The sequence below is a fragment of the Camelus ferus genome, chromosome 34, assembly GCF_009834535.1.
Source record: "Camelus ferus isolate YT-003-E chromosome 34, BCGSAC_Cfer_1.0, whole genome shotgun sequence".
Classification (NCBI taxonomy): domain Eukaryota; kingdom Metazoa; phylum Chordata; class Mammalia; order Artiodactyla; family Camelidae; genus Camelus; species Camelus ferus.
In genome coordinates this window covers 19,537,092-19,556,835 of record NC_045729.1, presented here as the reverse complement: position 1 = coordinate 19,556,835, position 19,744 = coordinate 19,537,092, and the positions used below count along the sequence as shown (strand labels likewise).

The 19,744-nt window shown below is 53.9% G+C and overlaps 1 protein-coding gene across 2 annotated transcripts in view; it reads right to left on the bottom strand.

Annotated features, from left to right (window-relative positions):
• Nucleotides 1-19,471, bottom strand: part of B4GALNT3 (beta-1,4-N-acetyl-galactosaminyltransferase 3) — a 79,119-nt gene extending 59,648 nt beyond the window's left edge. Inside the window, exon 1 of one of the 2 annotated variants that reach the window (XM_032473482.1) lies at nucleotides 19,099-19,471. In XM_032473482.1, the coding sequence (XP_032329373.1) occupies nucleotides 19,099-19,267 (169 nt within the window). In that variant the 5' untranslated portion in view covers nucleotides 19,268-19,471. The remainder of the gene's footprint in view (nucleotides 1-19,098) is intronic. The other variant, XM_032473481.1, reaches the window with a different exon arrangement.
• Nucleotides 19,472-19,744: the final 273 nt, after the last annotated feature.

The window sequence follows — 19,744 nt, the reverse complement described above, 5'->3', positions numbered from 1 at the left end:
GACTAAGACACAAAACACATGGTCCCTGCCCTCACGTGACAGACTCTAAACCAGTGTAATAAGCTTTACCCAAGGTGAGAGGGTTTCTGGGTGCTGGGGAGAACGTGTCAAGGGGAGGCACTATTTCTGTTGTGCACATCCACCTGTGCAAGAACACAGACATAGCCCTTGGAATGCCAACTGCATGGAGTTCACACTGCCTTGTGTCCCCTGCATTTCCCCCACACACAGCATGAGCAACTCTTCACTGGCTGGACCCGAACTCATAGAACAGGTACCACTGCACAGCTATGGGGCCATTACAGGGGCAATAATTTAGCATCCCCCAACACCAAGCTGCTTTTTTTTTTTTTTTTTTTTTTCATTTTCTCTCCTTTCCTGTTCCTTGTCCCATTTCCGGTCTTCCCTGGCCTAATCCTGGACTGGCCTGGGGCCCGGGGCAGTCTGGTCCCTGCTCAGCTGTGGACTCCCTTTCCTCTTCACCACCCTTTGTTTCTTAGCTCATCCTGTCTGGAGAGAAAGGACAGACCTAAGGTGGCCTGCCTTGGCTACCTGTTGGAATCACCTGGGAAGCAGGCGGTTTCCCCGCCCCACAAATCTAGTTGATTGACTTGAAGCCAGGTCTTGGGATGGACAGCTCTTCAAGCTCCCCAGGTGATTCAAACGTGCAGCTAGATGGAAAACCACTGGGACAGACTAAGGATTTCAAAGCCTCCACCTTCTCAGCTGAGGGGGATGGTCCCCAGAGATAACCACCAGACCTGGCCCGGGGTCAACAGGATGGCATGGCTCGCGCTCGGGGTGGGCCAAGGATTGGGACCTCCTATCTGTAGCATCTCGGCTCTGGAGTGGATGCCAGGACAAAGTTGAAGCCAGCCTCCTGGAGCAGGCGGGGAGACGAGCGGCTGGTTAACGAGGAAAGCTGAGAGCAAGGAGACAGACTGCCGGTGAAACAGGGGTCGCGCGCTCTCGGTGGGGTGGGGGGAAGATCAGGGGAGGCGCCAACCGACGCAGTGTTAGTTCTCAACAAGTGTCAGCTTTCACACTCAAATCCGCTGCATGAAAAGGAGCAGCAAGTAAAAAGAGTTCCACTCTCCAGACTGGGAAGCAGAAGTTCGCATAAGTTTAGCGAGACGAAGTGCCTTTCCTGCCCTTCACCTCCCACCCCCCACCCCACGGGCCAGCTGCCTGTGAAATCAGCTCGTGGAATGACAAGGATGTCCACACTCAGACTGACTGCAGAGGTGAAACCCCGAACGAGGCAAGCAACCCCTTGAACTTCGGTTTTCTCACCTGTAAAGTGGAAACTATATAAAGGCTTCTTCCCCCGACAGAGGCATTGTGCAGACAAAACGAGCGTGCTGCGAAGGACACAGGAGGCTGTGATTATGGCGGCTCGGCCTTAGCACGTCTCCCCTGTCACGGATAACTCATCTACTTGTCTCTCGCCTCCTTACCTACCAGCCCAGGCCATTTTCCTCTAGTTTGTAAACTCCCTGTATTTTTCAGTTACTTTTTAAAAGAATCAGATCGTACATACACAGGAATATATGCAAATGGTTTAAAGACTAACACCTGTGCCCCATCCGTCAGCCCAAGGAGCAGGCACAACCAGCTCCTCTGAAGCCCCTTGTGCCTCCGTCCAGTCACCCTCCATCCCTCTCCCCAAATAACTGCTTCCTGAACTTTGTTTCCTTGATTTTCTTTTTATCAAAAACAGACGAGCCCTGGCAACTACTTTTTCATCTCTGTATCTTCGGAATAGTGAACTTTACAGGTAGCAACGGTTGGATAAATGAAGGAGTGACTGTCCTAGCAGGACTAGAACTGTTAACCCTTGGGCCAGTTTCTCCGGTCCTCAGTTTCCTCAATTGTAAAAGGAGGGACACGCTCGATGGGTCCCCTTCCAGCACATCTACGGTTAACCCAGGAGGTTTCCCTAGGGCAAGGACTCGGCTGGAGAGCCATATCACAGCTGACAACCAGCATGCCCTGGCCCACGAGTGGGCTTCACACGGTAACACAGGTGCCAAGTACCGACCCCTTGAGTTCCTGGGGCAGCAGAACCCTAGGGCTGGCTGCATCCAACCACAAATACACTTAACTCTTTACCCCCATAAGTGATGCAAATATCTTCTCTTGTTGTTTTCTATGTGTGCCAACAGGAAAAAGGTTGGAGAAGCACTATATTCGACTATTAGCTTGGTGGCGAGTGGGAGCTGGATTTGGACCCAGGACAGTGTGGGGATTCTCTCTCCTCCCTGCCGCCCCGTTCAAAGGTCCGCTGGCCCACTATCCAGGTGCCATACCGGTAGTTTCTGACATATAGGGCCACCTAGAGAGATGCAAGACTGAAACATCCTGAAGCAGGAGGAGAAGGGAAGGCTTGGAGGAAGTGGCGGCTTCGAGGCCCCACCCCTGTGCAGAGGGACCCCTGTCCCAGGTCCTCCCTGCAGCTGGGACAGAGGCAGGAATGCGTCCTGAGAGCAGACCTGCAGGGCCGGGGCCGGGGCTCCCCGCAGGCGGCCCAGCCCAGCTGCCGGGCCAGCCACAGCTGTTGGCAGGGAGTCTCCAGGTCTAAAATTAGCCTCCAGCTCTCCACCCAGGCAGTTCCACCACGCACTCTGGCAGACGGGCCCTGCGGTGAGGTAATGACTGGGCGCCTGTGTGCCTCGGGGCAACGGGGGTAAAGGAGGCAGCACCCGTGAGGGTCAGCCTGGGGCTGGGACGGGGACGGAAGCAGGAGCTCGTGTGTGTGGAGCCTGCGTCCTGCTTTGCGTCTGCGTCCCGTGGGGACACCCTGTCCTGTGCTCCAGGCACAGCGCGGAAGGGGACACAAACTTCTCCTGAGAACTTCAGATGTGCCAGGTTCTCAGTCTGCCACCACAGCCCCGTGGGGTCAGCAACATCACTCCCCTCGCACAGAAGCCACGGGGATGCTCCCCAAGTCAGGGGCCCTGGGAGGGCATGCTTTCAGAGGGGCAGCCTCCCCCTGGAGGGGCAGCTCTGGAGGCAGAGCCCAAGCCCGTGACTCACTGACCCCTACCTCCAGATCCCTCCGCTTCTGATGGTCTGGTCAGGAAGCCAGTGGCCAGAGCTGCCAAAATAGGCGGCCAACCCCGTGGCCAACCCCGGGCAGAAGTCTCTCCTCCCCTGGGCTGAGCACACTGAGGTATTTATGTGAGGGCTGCCCGCAGGCAGGGAGGGGCTGGGGGTGAGGCTCCAAGGTGGGGACTTTGCAGTGGCGAGTCGGAGGGCTCCAGAAAGAGGAGCATGGTCACCGGGCCTGCAGAAGGGACCCCAAGGCCACTCAGCCCCTCCGAGCCCATCTCCCCAAGGACCACGGCCCAGGGCTCATCCGACCTCACCCTCCCTCCCTGCCCCTGCCTGTGGAACCCATCCTCCCAGTCCCAGGTGAGGGGGAAGCGGAGAATGAAAGACAGAACCCCAGCGCTGGTGCAAATACCGCTCTCTTTGGGAATAATGTCAGAGCCAGAGGGAAGCCCACGCCCCAAGGAGCCGAGATGCCTCCACTTGCAGAGGAGGAAAGTCAGGCCCAGAGCGCAGGACTGACTTGCTCAGCCTCAGAGCCAGTTCTTAACCAGAACCAAGACCAGAACTCAGGTCCCCGACTCCAGCCCAGGGTTCTCACCCCTGAGGAAGTGCTTAAAAGGAAAGGCCATCCGAGTTCTCCTCTAGGCCTGGTTCTGTGACACGGCTTCCCCTCTCCTTCCGCTAAGACAGGTCTCAGTCCATCGCACAACAGATCATGCAAGCCACCAGTGACCTCCTGCTCCTCTGCCGGACGTGCCAGGTCTCCCCTTCGGAACCTCTCATCTGCACCTGACAGCTGCTTCCCTTTTGCTTGTCAAGACCCCGTAGCAGGCTGACCCCTCCCCGTATCTCCCTCACTGGCTAGTTCAAGGCGGCCCAAACCCCCCGCCCCCAGATGTATCCCCTTCTGGGGTGACCAGGCTCCACGTCTCGCTCCCCCACCCCAGCTCTGGCAGTCCAGGCAGCATCAGCTGGTCGAGGGGAGGGCTCTGGGCAGGACAGGACAGTGGCACCATCAAAGCACAGCCATGAAACCAAAGGCCCCGAGCAGAGGTTGCATGGCCCGGCGACAGTCTGGACCACATACCGTGGCCCGCTGGGCTCCTGAACCACCCCCATCTCCCACCTGTCCTGAGCATCAGAACCCTTCAGCGGGCCTCCCACCTCATCGGTGGGCTGCATGGGTTTGTCTGTGCCAGGCACCTCTTGCCTTCCTCTCTCCTCTAATACAGGAGCAGCAGGCCGTACAGGCTGTCTTCCCCGTGAACTCCAGGATCCAGCCCCTGCGGCCCCACCCCCGCCGGCCACAGCAGAGGACACCTTCCCAAGCAGGAGGAAAGGACCGACCCTCCTCTGGGAGAAGGAGCGACCTCTGACCCTAAAGTGCGCCTGCCGCCCAGGCTGCTCCAAGCTCCAGTGGGGGGGGGGGGTGTCCTGGGTGGAACAGGGACCATTTTTCTGTCTGACCGTCCACTCCCTCCCTCACATGACTGGTTCCTGGAGGCCCTGCCAGCTGGGGAAAGGGTTCACCATCCTGGAGCTTTCCAAACCTTCTCAGAGATCTAAAGGAGCAGAGAAGTATAGAAAAACCACTCTTTCTGGAGGATTTTTTTCCCCCCTTGGTTTTAGAAGAAACAACTTTGGGGTTTTTTCCTGCCTCTCAGGCCTTCTAACATCTAAATATACCAAGCATAATCATTTCGAGCAAACCAAGTTATGTATAATATATGTTTATCTTGCTTAACTAACAGAAAACTACTTTACGGGTGCTAAAAATATTTCATGATTGTTTTCCTAAAAATATTACAGAACATTTTCATTTCCCAGAAACTGACCCCCCCAATTTTTGTATCAACAAGCACCTTAGGCCATTTATGCGCATTTCTTTTCCTCAAAGCGGTAAACATCAGGTTGCAACTGAATAGCTCTTGCTTCTGTAAACGTTCCCCCCCCCCCCCAACAGTCGGGTGGCTTTTCTTGAGGAAAACAAGTAAAGCTTCACCATTGTAGACTGTTCCTACGCAAATATTTTTCCAATTTTCGTGCATCGGAGCAAAGTTGAATTCTTATTTGCCCTGCTAAATCAAGCTTGAATATTATTATTTTTTCACCTCCTCTCTGAGCTCTTCCCCAAACATGTTCCGAACCCACTTGTTGCTACCTACCTGCAACTTTTCTTCAGTTTGTCGTCCATTTCGTCTCTTACCCCCTCACAAAGAATTGCCAGTGATGGCCTTCCATAACCCAAGGGCCGGGGTTATGAAAATACCCGCCCTCGACAGCTTGTACCTTTCCGCAGAGATGAGGATAAAGGAGAAGATGACATGTTTTCAAATTTTGTTTGTATTTTTCTGTCAAAGGGTTTCATGATTCACGTGATCCAGGATTCTTCTGATTTAAAATCAGCTTCATCTATTCCCATTCCCCAGCCCTCCTCAACTCAAGGAGGTGAGAGGAAATCATAATTCCACTTGCTTTAGCAGAATGGGGTCTGTTCTGAGGGTGGGAGGGTGCGGGGTCAGGGGGTGCGAAGGGACCTGCCGGATGAGGAATGTCACATCTTGACTGCCCTTTGCAATATGAGGATTCAACATCCACAAGGGCTTCCTTACAGGTGACCTTCAGATACCAGCACCAGTGCAGCGTATCGCTGGAGGATTTCGGAAAACCCACAGATCGCCCCCAGCAGCAGCTGAGCTGGGCACATGGTCCACTCCCAGCTAAGCGGCAACAACTTCAGCTAGTTCATTGGCAAGAAAAGATAAACAGATCTGAGCACCAGTCCTCTACGTACTTGGTGCACACCAGGAGAAAACACTTCACAAAACTCACACATTAAAAGGAAGCTTCTCAGCAAACACAAAGGCACGGTGAGAGCACGCCCAGGGACCAGGAGTTCCGGCCCCAGCCCCGCTCCCGGGTGGCTTGCTTAAAACACTCTCGGCCTCAAATTCTTTACTGGTAAAATCAGAAGGCTGGGCAAACACTACCCTTTAAGAGGCAACTCCAATCAATCTGTAGTGACAGCCTGGCGAGCTGCGTTGAGAAAGACTGGGAGACTGTGCCGGGGCTCAGGGAAAGAATTTCCTCTTCTACTGGAGATGCCTGTCACCGACCTGGAAACAGAGGTGCAGGCATTTTCCATCTCAGAATTTAAAAATCCCTGTCCTGAGGTTCTTTGTGATGTGTAAAAGAAAACATCCCAAAATTAATCAAAAGAGAGACAAAGGAGCTTTCAAAGCTGACAAAGTGGTAATAAATAATCACAGCTAACGTTTATTCGACATTATGTGTCAGGAGCGGTTCTTGCTGCTGTCTATGTGTTATTTCACTTAAGCGTCACAACCAAACCCGACGAGGGGAGTGACACTACTGCTAACATTCCCATTTTACAGATGAGGACCTGGGGTGCACCGAGGTTCAGTAATCTGCTCACGGAGGCACAGTTTACTAAGCATAGGAGCCGGGATCCAAACTTAGGCAGTCTGACTTCAGAGACCTGCTCTCAGTCAGATGCCAGGAAGGAAGGGAGAAAAGGAGGCGCAAAGACACTGGCAGATGGTGGGCAGGACACCACGGCCACCTCAGAGGTCGAGGCAGAAACGGTGGCGGTGTCCACACAGGGGAAGCGTGGGCACGACCAAGGCCGTGTCGGCCGAATTCTCAGTTAACCACCTGCTCCTCCGAGCGCCGGTGCTCGTGGGGAGGGGGAAGCCAGTGCCGTGAGCAGGCTCTTCGTGAGCAGGCTCTTCGGAGCCATCCCCGGCTTCTCCAACAACCTCACTGGAGGGCCCAAAGCCAACCCAGACGGAGTGGGAACAGAAGGAAACGTCAGCTGGGAGCTTCAGATAACTGAAGCTCGACAGCAGCTCCAAAAAGGGTGAAGAAACAGAGGGAGGCTTCGGGGGAAGATGGACTGAAAGGGCGGGCAGCGGTGGGCACGGCACGCAGAAGGAAGCCTGCGGAGCAGCCCTGCGGAGTCCGAGAGAGGACCCGCCCGAGGGAGGGGGACCCCAACTCTGGTGCTCCAGGGCCAGAGGCCACACTCTCGGGATGCGGACCCCCAGACCTTACACACGCTCTCTGCATCTCCCAGCAATGGGACTGCTTCTTGGCTCTCTTTCTCCCCACTGACTTCTGTCCCTGCATCTAAAGAAAAGGATTTAATCAGGCGGAACCCAGTTAACTGTCCACAAGTCAACCAAACGCTGACAACCTACCACATCCAGGCATCGGGCAAAGCACTCAGGCAGAGTTCCCGACCAGGGATCCCTGGAGAGGTGTCGGGGGCCTGTGTACTCCCACAAATAGCACACAAACTATGAGGGGGCAGCCACATTTCTGGGGAGAGGGTCCTCAGTTTCTTCATCGGCTTTTACAAATGTGTACAAGCCACAAAGGGTTAAGTGCATCTGCCAGGGAGACCAAGGGAAGGGGCCCAGGTCTGGCACCCGAGAAATTCAGTCTCATGGGGGAAGACAGACGGACAGAAATAACTCCGAGGCAAGACAGCCCCTGATAAGCATGCTAGCCGAGGACAAAAGGTGGAGCGGGGGAGGGGAGCAGAGGTTCATTCCTGCGGGGGTGGGGGTGGGGGTGGGGGGCTGTTGATAGGATGTCCTCCCCTCCCGACCCTGGTTTGGAATCCATGTTGGCGAAGAGGAGAAACCCCAGGCCCAGAAAGCGCCCCTGCCAGCGCCCCTCGCCCACGTTCCCCCAGCAGGAACCCAGAGTCGGGGACTGCCTCCATGCCCGCCGGGGAGCAGGGACAGAGGACGCTGTCCCAGGGCAAGGGCAGGTGGCAGGACGATGAAGGTGAGCACTGACCGGGTCTGCGCTTTCCCCCTCTGCCGGCTCCCGTCTTCCGAATTCCTGGGGTGCTTGTGACACTTGCCCCCGGGAGCCCCCCACTCTCCGGGCTTCTCTTCTCCCACCTCCATCCAGAAACTCTGTCCTCACCTGTTTCATTCTCTTCCAAGAACTCGTCGCCACCTGAAATTCTTCTCTCTTTGTCTGTGTGTTTATTATCTGTCTTTTCCTCCAGAAACATCAGCTCCAGGACAGCACAGCCTTTAAATGCCTGGTTCCCTCCCACGTCCCTAACATCTACAGCGCTGCCTGGCACATTTGGTAAACGAGCGTCTGTTCCCCGTCCCTTTGTGCGTGTTCTTCTGCAAGACTAGCACAGCGTCCAGGCCCCAGAGAGCAGAGTGTAAGAAGAAAGTGGAGGCACTTACTTCTCCTGAGACCACTGTTTGAGATGCTGTGTGTGCAAGGCAGCCTTAAGTTAAAATGATCACGGGAGGAGGGTGTAGGTCAGTGGTAGAGTGCATGCTGAGCATGCACAAAGTCCTGGGTTCAACCCCCAGTACCTCCATTAAAGTAAAGAACAAACCTGATTACCTCCCCCACCAAAAAAGAAAAAAGAAAAAAAGATCACAGCAGAGTGTAGGCAGAGAACCATGTGTGCAACCCAGAACTTTCATATCTCCTACCACCTTCTGCGTCAACAGTACCGACAAACTGTCACGTGTTTCTTTGACAAGTCGCAGCCTTCCCATCACCGTCCTGAGCCACAGGTCATCGCCCACACCCCACATCACCACAGTGGCCATCTGGGTGGCCTCGGTCACCAAGATGTCCTGCAAACTTCTGGGAGCTTCATCTCCCAATAGTCATGCTCCTAGGACATGAAATGTGTTCCCTAACTGTCTGAAGAACTAAAGCAAGAAGCAGTGGGTAAGAATAAGAAACACCGCCGCCATCATATCCAGTCCCTGCTTTCAGAAATCTACGTCACTCTCGAGTCGAAACCCAGTGGCCTGGAGCTCAGGACTGTGCCACCAGGTCACAACCACCTTTCCAGACTCGTCTCCTCCATCCCGTGGGAGCCTCTGCCTTCAGGATCAGCGCTGCCCACACTTTGACTCAGTCTGTGCCAGACTCCCCAGGTGGAAACAGCCACCTTTATCAGACACGCTCAAACTCCAACAGCAACGAAAACCCCAACAGAGCTGGAAGAGGTCTTAAAAATTCAGGCCAAAGGACTTCCTTTTGAGAAATACAGCAAAATGCTAAGAAATGCTGCATAAAATGGGACAAACTTCTTATTTACATAGCTAAGCTCTCCATAAATCAGGGCAATCTCCAGGGGCCACAGCATGAAGATGTGAGCTCTGGTGCACTCCCCTCTCAGTCTGGGGCAACCGACCGCTTCAGATAAGAGATTAGGTAAAACAAATTCTGGAGTATTAAACACAGAGAACGGGGGAAGGACACAGCTCGGCGGTAGAGCGCGTGCCTAGCGTGCACAGGGCCCTGGGTTCAATCCCCAGTATCTATGTTAAAAAGAAAGAGAGAGAAAGAGAGAAATGAGAATATATCTTAAGACTCTGTCCTGGGTTCATGAGGAACCCTCAGCGTCCTCACTCCCGCTGCCCACCTCCGACGCAGAGGTGGCGGTGAGCGGTCTGGGGACCAGCCGGTGGGCGAGGGGAGGGCGTGCGTGTCCACTTGCCCACACACGTCCATTTGAACCCTGCTTGGCAGGAAGGGTGGAAAGGAGGGGATCAGAGGATTTGTAAGAAGATCTCAGCAGGGAGGCCTTTAATCTCTGAAGCAACTGCTTGCATGGGGACCATGTTGTCAAGGGTGACCTTGGAGGCCAAGGAGCCAGAGGCCCTGGCGAACTGCCACCTCTCATCAGGCAACGGAGTCCTGAAAGACCAGAAAGAAGGCCAAAGACTGACCCAGGAGAGGTTCCAAACCTGCCCCTGAAAGGAACATCCCAGTCTAGAGATTACGGAACTGAAGCTCTCAAAGGAAGAAAGGCTTGCCTGAGCACCCGCTGTAAGTCAGCTTCAAAGCTGGGATTTAAACAGAGGTACGGCCCAGTGCTCCTGCCGGCCGGTCCCGGAAGCCCTCCCAAGTGTACCCGGGGTGGGTGCCGCTCCCCAGCCGCTGAGCTTTGGTGCCAGGTACGTCCCCCGAACAGCTCTTGCTCTCAGCAAAACCCTTAACTTCCAACTTACCCCCCCCATCAACGCGGATCTCTGCCGGGGTACACGTGGAAAGACGGAAGCAGTGCTGAACATCATGGAAAAAAGAGTGGCTGAAGAATGTGCGTTCGGTGGCAGGTGTGGACACGGATGGCTGAGGGCCTGGGCACAGCTGTGTCACGGGCCGAGAAGCTGAAGGCAAAAGGGCCAGCTGAGGAATGTGTCCACACACTAGGAGGAGTCTCTCATTCCTACCAGATCATAAACTCTGCAGGGGAAGAGACAGAGGCCGACATTCTCTGAGCTCCTAACATGTGCTAGGCTTATGTTCAATCTAATCAGGCACCTAACATGTGCGAGGCTCACTAAATCTTACCTAATCAGAAGAAGAGCTCCACGGGGAGGTCACAGAACCCCAGCCCCCCGACGAAGCATCTGAGCCTTGAAAAGGAACACACACCTTACATAAGGTCCTGGAACTGGGGAGTCACAAGACTTGGATTTGAACCCCACCCTGCCTCCAATTTCCATAATTTTTTCCAGGAACCATCGATGCTTTTCATCTCACTCAGTCCCCCACAAAAAAAGTAAATACTCACTAAACATTTTACTTAAGTTTTAAAATGAATCACCTCTGCAGCCATTCAAGATTGGCAAAAAGAAGTCAAGACTGAAAACTGCACATCACTCAGTTTCCTGGGCATTTATACACGCAGACCTCACTTTTCTGCACAGATACTGCATTTTTTTTACAAACTGAAGATTTGTGGCAACCCTGCGTGGAGCAGGTCCACAGGCACCATTTTTCCAACAGCATTTGATCGCCTGGGGTCTCTGCCACATTTTGGTAATTCTGGCAATATTTCAAACCTTTTCATTATTATTCTGTTTGTTATGGTGATCTGCGGTCAGTGGTCTTTGACGCTACTATTACAAAAATACTATGATTCACCGAAGACTCAGATGACTGAGCATTTTCTACCAATAAAGTATTTTTAATTAAGGTATGTACGTTGTTTTAGACACAAGACTACTGCACATTTACTAGACTGCAGTGTAGTGTAAACGTAACTGTTATGTAACATCAGTGTGCCTCACTTTATTGCAATGTTCACTTTATGGCAGTGGTCTGGAACTGAGCTCACAGGATCTCTGAGATCTATCTGCGAAAATCCTTGGTCTGTCTGGACTGTCATTTCTCCGCTCCCACCCCCGCCCTTCTTTCTCCTTTTCCCATCCGTGGGCCCTCTTCTCAGGTCCTGTGCCATGAAGCACAATTCCACCAGCCAAGGAGCGGGGTACAGGCACAGCCCCTGCCAGGCACCACAGGAATGCAGCCTGGAAGAAGAGAAGTGGGCGGGAGGCAGGCAGCACCTGTGCCCTGGGCTTCCCTGCTTTCTCACCTGTCAGTGAAGGGGCCAGACCTCTGATGTTCGTGACTTTATGCTCCCAGAAGCCACAGCTCTTCATGCTCATGGTCCCTGCGCTGGCCTGGGAGGGTGAGGAGCCCAAAGGACAAACCTGAGGTTCCTGGCCTCCCTGGCCAGCCCTCTCGGTTAATCAGTACTGTCGGGAGTCCCACGCGTCATTACATTTCCCTTATAGTTATGTCCTTGTTTTCAATGACAGTCCCTCAGACCCCAGCGTCTGTCAGTAAATTCCAAGGTTTCGATATTCTTTTCACACATAAGGAGGTGAGAATTTATTTTGGAATGTCATTCAATGTTTCAACACTTCAATAAACTAAAGAAATCAGGAAAATTATTTTTCAGCTCTTTAGAATTCTTGTTTTAACGTATTCCAGGATCCACCTGGTTATCACAGCTAACACACTTTTTTTCTTTTCGGTAATCTCTAGGTCAGAGCAGTGAGGTTACGGGTGACTGTTAATTTCTTCTTCATACTTGTGAACACACCACAGAACTTTTACTGATTTCTTTGTGCCTTGACCTGATCCAGAAAAAAATCAAAGTGGCTTGCAAGCACCGCAGAACATAAAATGACATAAATTAGAAGTAGTCGTGGGTAAAAATGAAAAAGATACAGGCAAAAAATTGAAACCAAAATGCAGATCATAAAATCTTTTACACTTTTCCCCCAATGAATCAAAAACTGAATTCTAAAGCTTTCTAGGAACCAACACAAAGGGAGAAAACAGAATGGTTATACCAATTCACGTGGCCGATAAAAATTAAAACGGACAGACTGCTCAGGAGAAGCACAACCAGTTCTAACGTCAGGGCAGAAGAAAGTTCTCATCACAAGGAGAAAAGATGCAATTACACCTAGCTTAGTTAACTAGACTTAACTAGTTAACTAGACTTACTGTGGTGATCATTCTGTAATACATACGTGTATCAGATCATTCTGTTGTACACTTTCAAATAATATGCCAGTTATCTCTCTAAAAGTGGGGGAAAAAATAAAGGCCAGAAGAAACATTTCTGGAGCGCTCTCGTACACAGAATAGGCAGTGGTCCCTAGTCCTCCCTTGGAGACTGTCGCAGGACTGCGTCTTATGGCCCTTGGGGCCCTGGTCTTCCTGGGCCACTCCTTAAGTTACTGAGTCAGCTGTGCTGGGGTGTCTAAAGCACAGAAAGGGAGTTTTACAGGGGTGGGTGTGGCCCAGAGACACCGCCATTACCTGGTATAATGAACATGTGTTATTTTTATAATCACAAAGAAATACTGCTTTTAAAATAAATCACATACTGTGTGATTCCATCTCCACAAAGTATAAAAATAGACTAAATTAGTCTATGTGGATGGTAGTGACTGAAAGTGCCGGTAATGTGTTCCTTCACTGGGCTGCTGGGTGCAAGCGTCTGCTCAGTCCGCGGGGATTCACCAGGCTAGACATCTGCACCTGCACCTTCCTGTGCCTGTAACATACTTCCATGAAAAGTTAAAAAAAAAACAAGCCCACGAGGACAATTTGCATGCTTATTTTCTAAAATAAAAAAAAGCTGGTCCATAGTTAAGAAATTTTAAAATTTAGCATAAAAAATAGCAGGGGAGGGTATAGCTCTGTGGTAGAGTGCGTGTCTAGCATGCACAAGGTCCTGGGTTCTATCCCCAGTATTTCCATTAAAAATAAGTAAATAGAAACCTAATTACCTCCCCCAGCAAAAAAACAATTTAGTATAAAAAAAAGTTACATATTAAAATAGCAGAGATAAAAAGAACATTCATTTCTGCTTAGCTCGCGGATACGTCTACCGTGAAAGCAGCACTTGTTGGAACCTGGTCTGTAAAAATTTAAAGATCTGTCCATCATGCTTTGCTCACAATGCATAACTTACTCAGCCCGGCACCCTTTATAACCCTTTCCAAATTAGCCTCATGCCTTCCAGGAGCGCCTTCTATTCTGGAAAACACAGAAACCCGTTCACTGTGGATCACAAGGTCAGAGGAGGACTGTCTGAAAGCTGGGACCGTGTGGCCGGCCTCGCTGAGACCTCCTCATCCTCGGACAGGAGGAAACGTGCTCTAGGAAATGGAAAGGGCAGGTCTGGGGACCGGTGGAAGCTCAGCGGCCAAGCAGACAGTGAGCGCAGCTTGGAGTGGCCTCCAGGCCCCCTCCCAGAGCAAGCTCGGCCCTGGCGGTGGCCGCTCCGCTCCATAAAGCCCAGCACCAGAGGGCGAGACCGGCTCCAAGGCCTGGAAAACTACCACAGGGCACGGCCAACTGCTCCGAAAACCAGCACGGAAGGGGCTGCTCCAAAGATCTCGTGCCACAGAGCAGTTAGGACCGTGCGGGTGTCTGAACAGCTCCCGGGCCCAGCAGGAGCCTGGGGCCTGGGCCCAGACCATAGCCCCGGGGTTCCGGGGTCCCGGGGTTCCGGGGTGGCGGCGGGATGGCTGTGGCTCTGCCAGCCGCGTCAGGGAGGCGCACAGACCAGGGAGGGAGAGGCCAGGGCTGGGTGAGGGGTCCTGTCCTCATACACTTTGGCCCAGTTGCAGACAACGCTGGTCTGGGGGCAACATACTTTTCGTTAAAAAACACAGATGGCTTAATTCTTACCCTTTGCCTTTGTGCTTAAAGGCTACTGTTGTTTATATGTATCATGGAACATGGAACAAGAATTCCTAGGTTCTATTCTTGGACCCGTCACTGATAAACAACGCATCTGCCAGTGGAAAATATCAGGTGCTTGGAAATTCAGAGCTTACCATCTGAAACCAGAAGGTATTCAAGTGCCTCGTGTGTGCCGTGCATTGAACACTGATTCGAAGTTACACGCAGCATTAGCCAGGCGACCAGAACAGCAGCATAAAGAGAGGCAAGGAGGACACAGGAAAAGGAGCCAGAGATTCGGTGGGAAAGCGGGGCAGCGTGGCCAGGGCGCATGTGCTGGGGACCCAGCCACCGGGAGCACACGGAGCAGCTGTGCCTCCCTCCCCGGCCTCCGCCCTGGGTTTCAGCTCTAAGCCACCCCATCCCCTCTGCCCACACATCCGCCTCATCTGTTTCTCCCTCTCTCTCCCGCCGGAGTCTCAGATTACTGTTCTGCCCTGGGCTACCTGTTACCGGAGGGTTTGCATCCTTTCCAGGTCAGAATGGCTGTGGTGACCCTGGGAGCCGCGGGGCCACCTGACATCTGCAGGTGTGCCTCCTCCACCCACTCACAAGGGCCAACCAGAGAGAGACATGTTACAGGTTTCAGGCGTCGAAGGCCACCTCATCCCGGAGCTTGAGAAAACACTGGAGTTCAGCAGGCAGGCTGGGCACTTGCATGGGGACATTCCAGACCCAAGCCTGCAAGATCCAGAAAGGGGCTAGAGCACCTGCCCCGCAGCCCAGGCCCTGGGCCAGATATGCTGCCTCGGCTCCAGCACCAAGTTGGTCCCAGCAAGTTGGTCAATTACAGAGCAAAGAACCTAGAAACCGTTTTAGTCCAGACCTCTGCCCTCAGGCAGTTCATAGCTAATCCAATCTGGACACATGGGTAGAGCTTGTTAAAACCTGCCAGAATGGAGTCTTTAACTTCCGATCGATAGTCTGTTCCCCAGGGCTGCTTTTAGCCAGTCCACACAAGTCAGTTATCAAAATGTTGGAATGATTAAATGAAGGCTTTGGTACACAGGGACTGCCCCAGGCCCTTTGAACGTCCCACTAGAGCCCTGATCTGTCCCCAGGAGAGCTCCAGGACCCAGCAGCTAAAGGAATCTTCGACCTCCACCCCAGCACCCACATCCACACCACAGAACAGCCTTGTTAACCAGTCTTACTATTACCCTGGCCTCTAGGACACTACCCTTTTCTAAAACCTTCACCTGCTTTCTCTTACCTACTGAATAAATGTCCCTCTTTAGGGCTGTGATCCAAAGTCTTGCCTAATACAGCCCCACCCCACATTCTCCTTCACACTCACTGCTTCACCAAATCCAGAGGCTCAACATTCCCAAACACGAACTCTCCCTTGACTCTGGGTCTTCGGGGCTATGCTCTCTCCGCCTGGAATAGCCTTCTCTTTCTGTGTCCATTGAAGTCTCACCAACTCCCCAAGAGCTCCTGAAATGTCACCACTTCCATGAAATATTAGTTGAAAGAGCCATGTCCCCGTTCCAGAAGTGTCACAGCAGTGTGTAAGTTCCACATATACAAAACTTAATGGCTGTGGAGAAAACTCTAGTTCAAAAAGACACCTGCACCCCAGTGTTCACAGCAGCACTATATACAGTAGCCAAGACATGGAAGCAGCCTAAGTGTCCATCGACAGAGGAATGGATAAAGAAGATGCGGGTGTACACACACACACACACAGACACACACACAATGGAATGCTATTCAGCTGTAAAAAAGAATGAAATAATGCCATCTGCAGCAATATGGATGGACCTAGAGATAATCATACTAAGTGAAGTAAGTCAGACAGAGAGACAAATACCATATGGTGTCACTCATATGTGGAATCTAAATAAATGATACATAGAAAACAAACTTATGGTTACCCAAAGGGGAAAAGTCATGGAAGAATAAATCAGAAGTTTGGGATTAACAGATACACACTACGTATATAATAGATAAACAACAAGGACCTACTATACAGCACAGGGAACTATATTCATTACCTTGTAATAACCTATAATGAAAAAGTATATGAAAAAATATACATACAAACACCTGAATCACTTTGCTGTACACCTGAAACAAACACAACCTTGGAAATCAACTATGCTTCAATTTTTTTTAAAAATGGGGGAAAAAATGAAAAACACTTAATGGTTGTTTCATTTTGTGATGATTTTCACACATGCACCTGAACACCCCTCCTAGAGAGAAACCGTAACGGAGTCCTCATTCCAAGTGACCCAGCGCAACGCCCTGCTCGAGGTATGTGCTGAGCAAATATTTGTTTAAATGAATGAGTGAACAGCTCTCATTTTTTTGTCCAAGGGACCCATTTTTCTATCCGTTAACGATTCTGGTGGCTTCTCTCTGAAGTTACTCCAACTGTGGTTGTATCTTTTTCTACATGTGGAACCCAAATTGCACATCCCCGGTATCAAACTACTGGGTTATTCCATGGAGGGAGGAGGTACGCTCCCCTGTCATTGCTTCGCCACCCTGGAGTTTGTAACTGCCCTCCCTCCATACACTTGTCCCAGCGTCAGATGAGTGCACCAGTCACACAGGGACAGCAAATGAAAGGTTCTTGATGGCAGAGGCTGGCCTTACGGATGACAGGAAGGCTGGCGGTGGACTGGGTTGGCAGGGATTGCTAGAGAGAGAAAGGCAGGGTGGCTCGCTGGGAAGCGGGGCCAAGAGGGGGCTCCAGCTGCTGCAGTCTCCAGGGAGTAGAGGAGGGAACACTAGCAAGCCCCTCCCCACTTCTAGTCTGGCTCCCCTGCTCCCCATCCTGAAAAAGAGCTGGGAGGAAGACTATAAGACAAGAGAGGACTCTGACGGGTGATGTCTACGCTTCTTAAAATCAAAGAAGGATGGGAGACAAGGGGCCAGAAACCACAGCCACTGTCTAAATCTCACCGTGAAAGGAAATCAAGAGTGGAACACGACACGACAGCCCAGCACGAGGAGCTGCCTGACAGCAGGTGGGCTTCAGGGCTCTAGGAGGCTGAGAAGAAGGTACCCGTGCTCCATCAGTGCCCAGGCTTGGTCCCCCGTTACAAACGAGGTTCAGGGAAACAGAAATTCAATTCTGGAATAGGAAGCTGGGAAAATTCTTCTGGAGAAGGGTCAGTTTGGAAAAGGAAACAAAGAATAATGAAACCCAGTCAGAGAGTTAAGATTCATCTAGAAGAGAAAACAAACAGACCCAAGAACTGACGGCTAAGGACGAGACACCAACAGGAGCCAGAGGCCGGGAGCCAGGGTGCGGGGTTGTGACCGTGGCAAGCTGGTTCTGGGCTCTGAGGGGAAATGCTCGGAGGGAAAGGAAAGGAAAAGTATGTGCTGGGCGCGGGAAGGAGGAAGGGGAGCCACTCATTTCAGGCTCACAAAGCAGCTGCTTTCCTCTGTTTTTAATCTGTGCAGAGGGTCCACTGGCTACCCATGAACAAGATGGCCGGCGTCCCAGCGGGGAGAGAAGGGAGACCCCCCAGGGCCTCCTGCCCACCACGTCCATCGGGGCTTGCCCGCTTGGGACTCTGCGTGGCCGTGCTATGGCAGAGTAGGTTCACGTGCTTTCAGAGGACAAACAAGACCGGGGACAGCAGGACAGCTGTGGGAAGGCAGACTGGTCCTCAGAAGGCAGAGCCCTCCTCCTTAGAGCTGTGGGCTGACTGGGCAGAGCCCCACTCTCAGCGTGCCGAGCTCTCGGACCCCGGAGATGCTCCGGCAGAGGAGACCACCAATCTCCCTGCCCGTGTTGTAGGGAACCTCGGAGATCATTTAGTCCAACCTCCTCCTTCCACCTGAGAAGCCGTCATTTCCCCCTGGACTCCCCGGCCAGTTAGCAGCAGATCCAGGAATGGAACCCCTGTCTCCTGACGCACAGCCAAAATGATTTCAACTGCCACAGCGTGAGAGGATCCGCCATAAATAACTCTCTCTTCCCTGAACCAGCTCAATTACTGACCCGAGTAACTCCCTGTCTTTGGCCACAAGAGGAGGCAGAGCGCCACACCCAGTCCTGGCAGGGCAGCTGACACAAGAACTTAGAGCATCTTCGCACTGGAGTCCCGTCAGGCACTCCTTCAGCGTCCTGAACGGGGAAGGTTTATTACACCAGACAATGTGCTGTAATTATAAAGCCCCACCTCCCAGGCTTGGGAAGGGCACCTGGCAGTTCTGGGAGCTTCTCCCCACCCCCAAATATTACAGTGACTGTTTACACAGTCCCTGACACTTCGGGAGTTCTCCTTGACTCCGTCAGTAGGAAACTGAAAATCACCTCAGACAGCCATGCCTGCCGGAGCGAAGAAAGCTGGCCACCCCCTCCAGTTCTCCCAGGAGGAAACTGAGGCACAGAAAAATCAAGCGGCTCTGGCTCAGTCGAAAAGAGAAGTAGGAACCTCTCCCCACTGCCTGGCCCACGGAGCTGCCCTCTGCCCTCTGAGAGGGTCTGGGGGTTCAGCCCATTCCGCAGGCTTCCCGAGGGGGGCGGCAGACAACCTGGTGGGGCGGGGTGGGGGTGACCAGGGCCAGGAGCGGGGACCGCTCAGGGAGGAGGAGGGAGACTCGCAGGAAGAGGAAGGGGCTAGGAGGGGAGTGGCGTGTGGAAGAGGGGGAGACGAGTGGCCCCCGGAGGTGCTGTTAAAATGAAGGACCCCAGAAAACGCAGCCGGGGAGCAGAAGGAGCGAGCCGCGGGGAAGGCGGGGAGCAGTTCGGGCAGCGCGGCCCTGAGCGCGCGGCTCGGGTGGAGGCGGCCAAGGGCACCTCGGACACGGACCCCAGCCCGCCCGGGGTGCCCAGGTCCCGGCCGGCGTGCCCCCAGCCCCACGCCGGCGCTCGGCTCCGCGGCTCCCTCGCCGTCCCTCGGGCGCGGGCGCCCGGCACCTGGAGCCCACGAGAGGCGGAGCGCGGGTCTCCGCTGGGGGGCGGTCCCCCGACGCGGCAGCCGCGGCCCCGGCGCTACTTACTCCGGTTCAGGGGGTTCCCGCCGACCTGGGCCGACGCCGCCAGCTCCAGATAGAGAGTCCAGAGCCCGAGGGACACCAGGGCGAGCAGCAGCAGCAGCCGGAAGCGCCTCCGCAGTAGCTTGAGCGGGCGCTGGAGCAGCAGGAGCCGGGCAGCCCGGGGGCCCCCCATGGCGCTGCGCCCCCGGCCCAGCGCCGCGCCCCGGCCGCCTCCCCCGGCCGCTCCGCCGTGGGGCGCCGGCTTATGCCCCGCGCAGGCCCCGGGCTCTCGGCGCAGCCCGGCGCCTCCCGAGGTCCCGCGCCTCTCGCGCCCACGGCCGGTGCAGGCTCGCCGCCTCGCCGCCTCGCCGCTCGCCGCCTCGCCGCCTCGCCGCTCGCCGCCTCGCCGCCTCGCCGCTCGCCGCCTCGCCGCTCGCCGCCTCGCCGCTCGCCGCCTCGCCGCTCGCCGCCCGCCGCTCGCCGCCTCGCCGCTCGCCGCCTCGCCGCTCGCGTCTGCCCACGAGGAGGCTCCCCAGGTGCGCCCGCCCCTCCCCGCGCCTCCGCCCACCGCCCACCTGCCCCGCCCCCGACCCCGCCCCGCCCCCGGGCACAGGTGGGCCCCGCCCCCGGGCAGCCCTGGGGCGGGGAGAGAACCGCGAAAGGTCTCCCG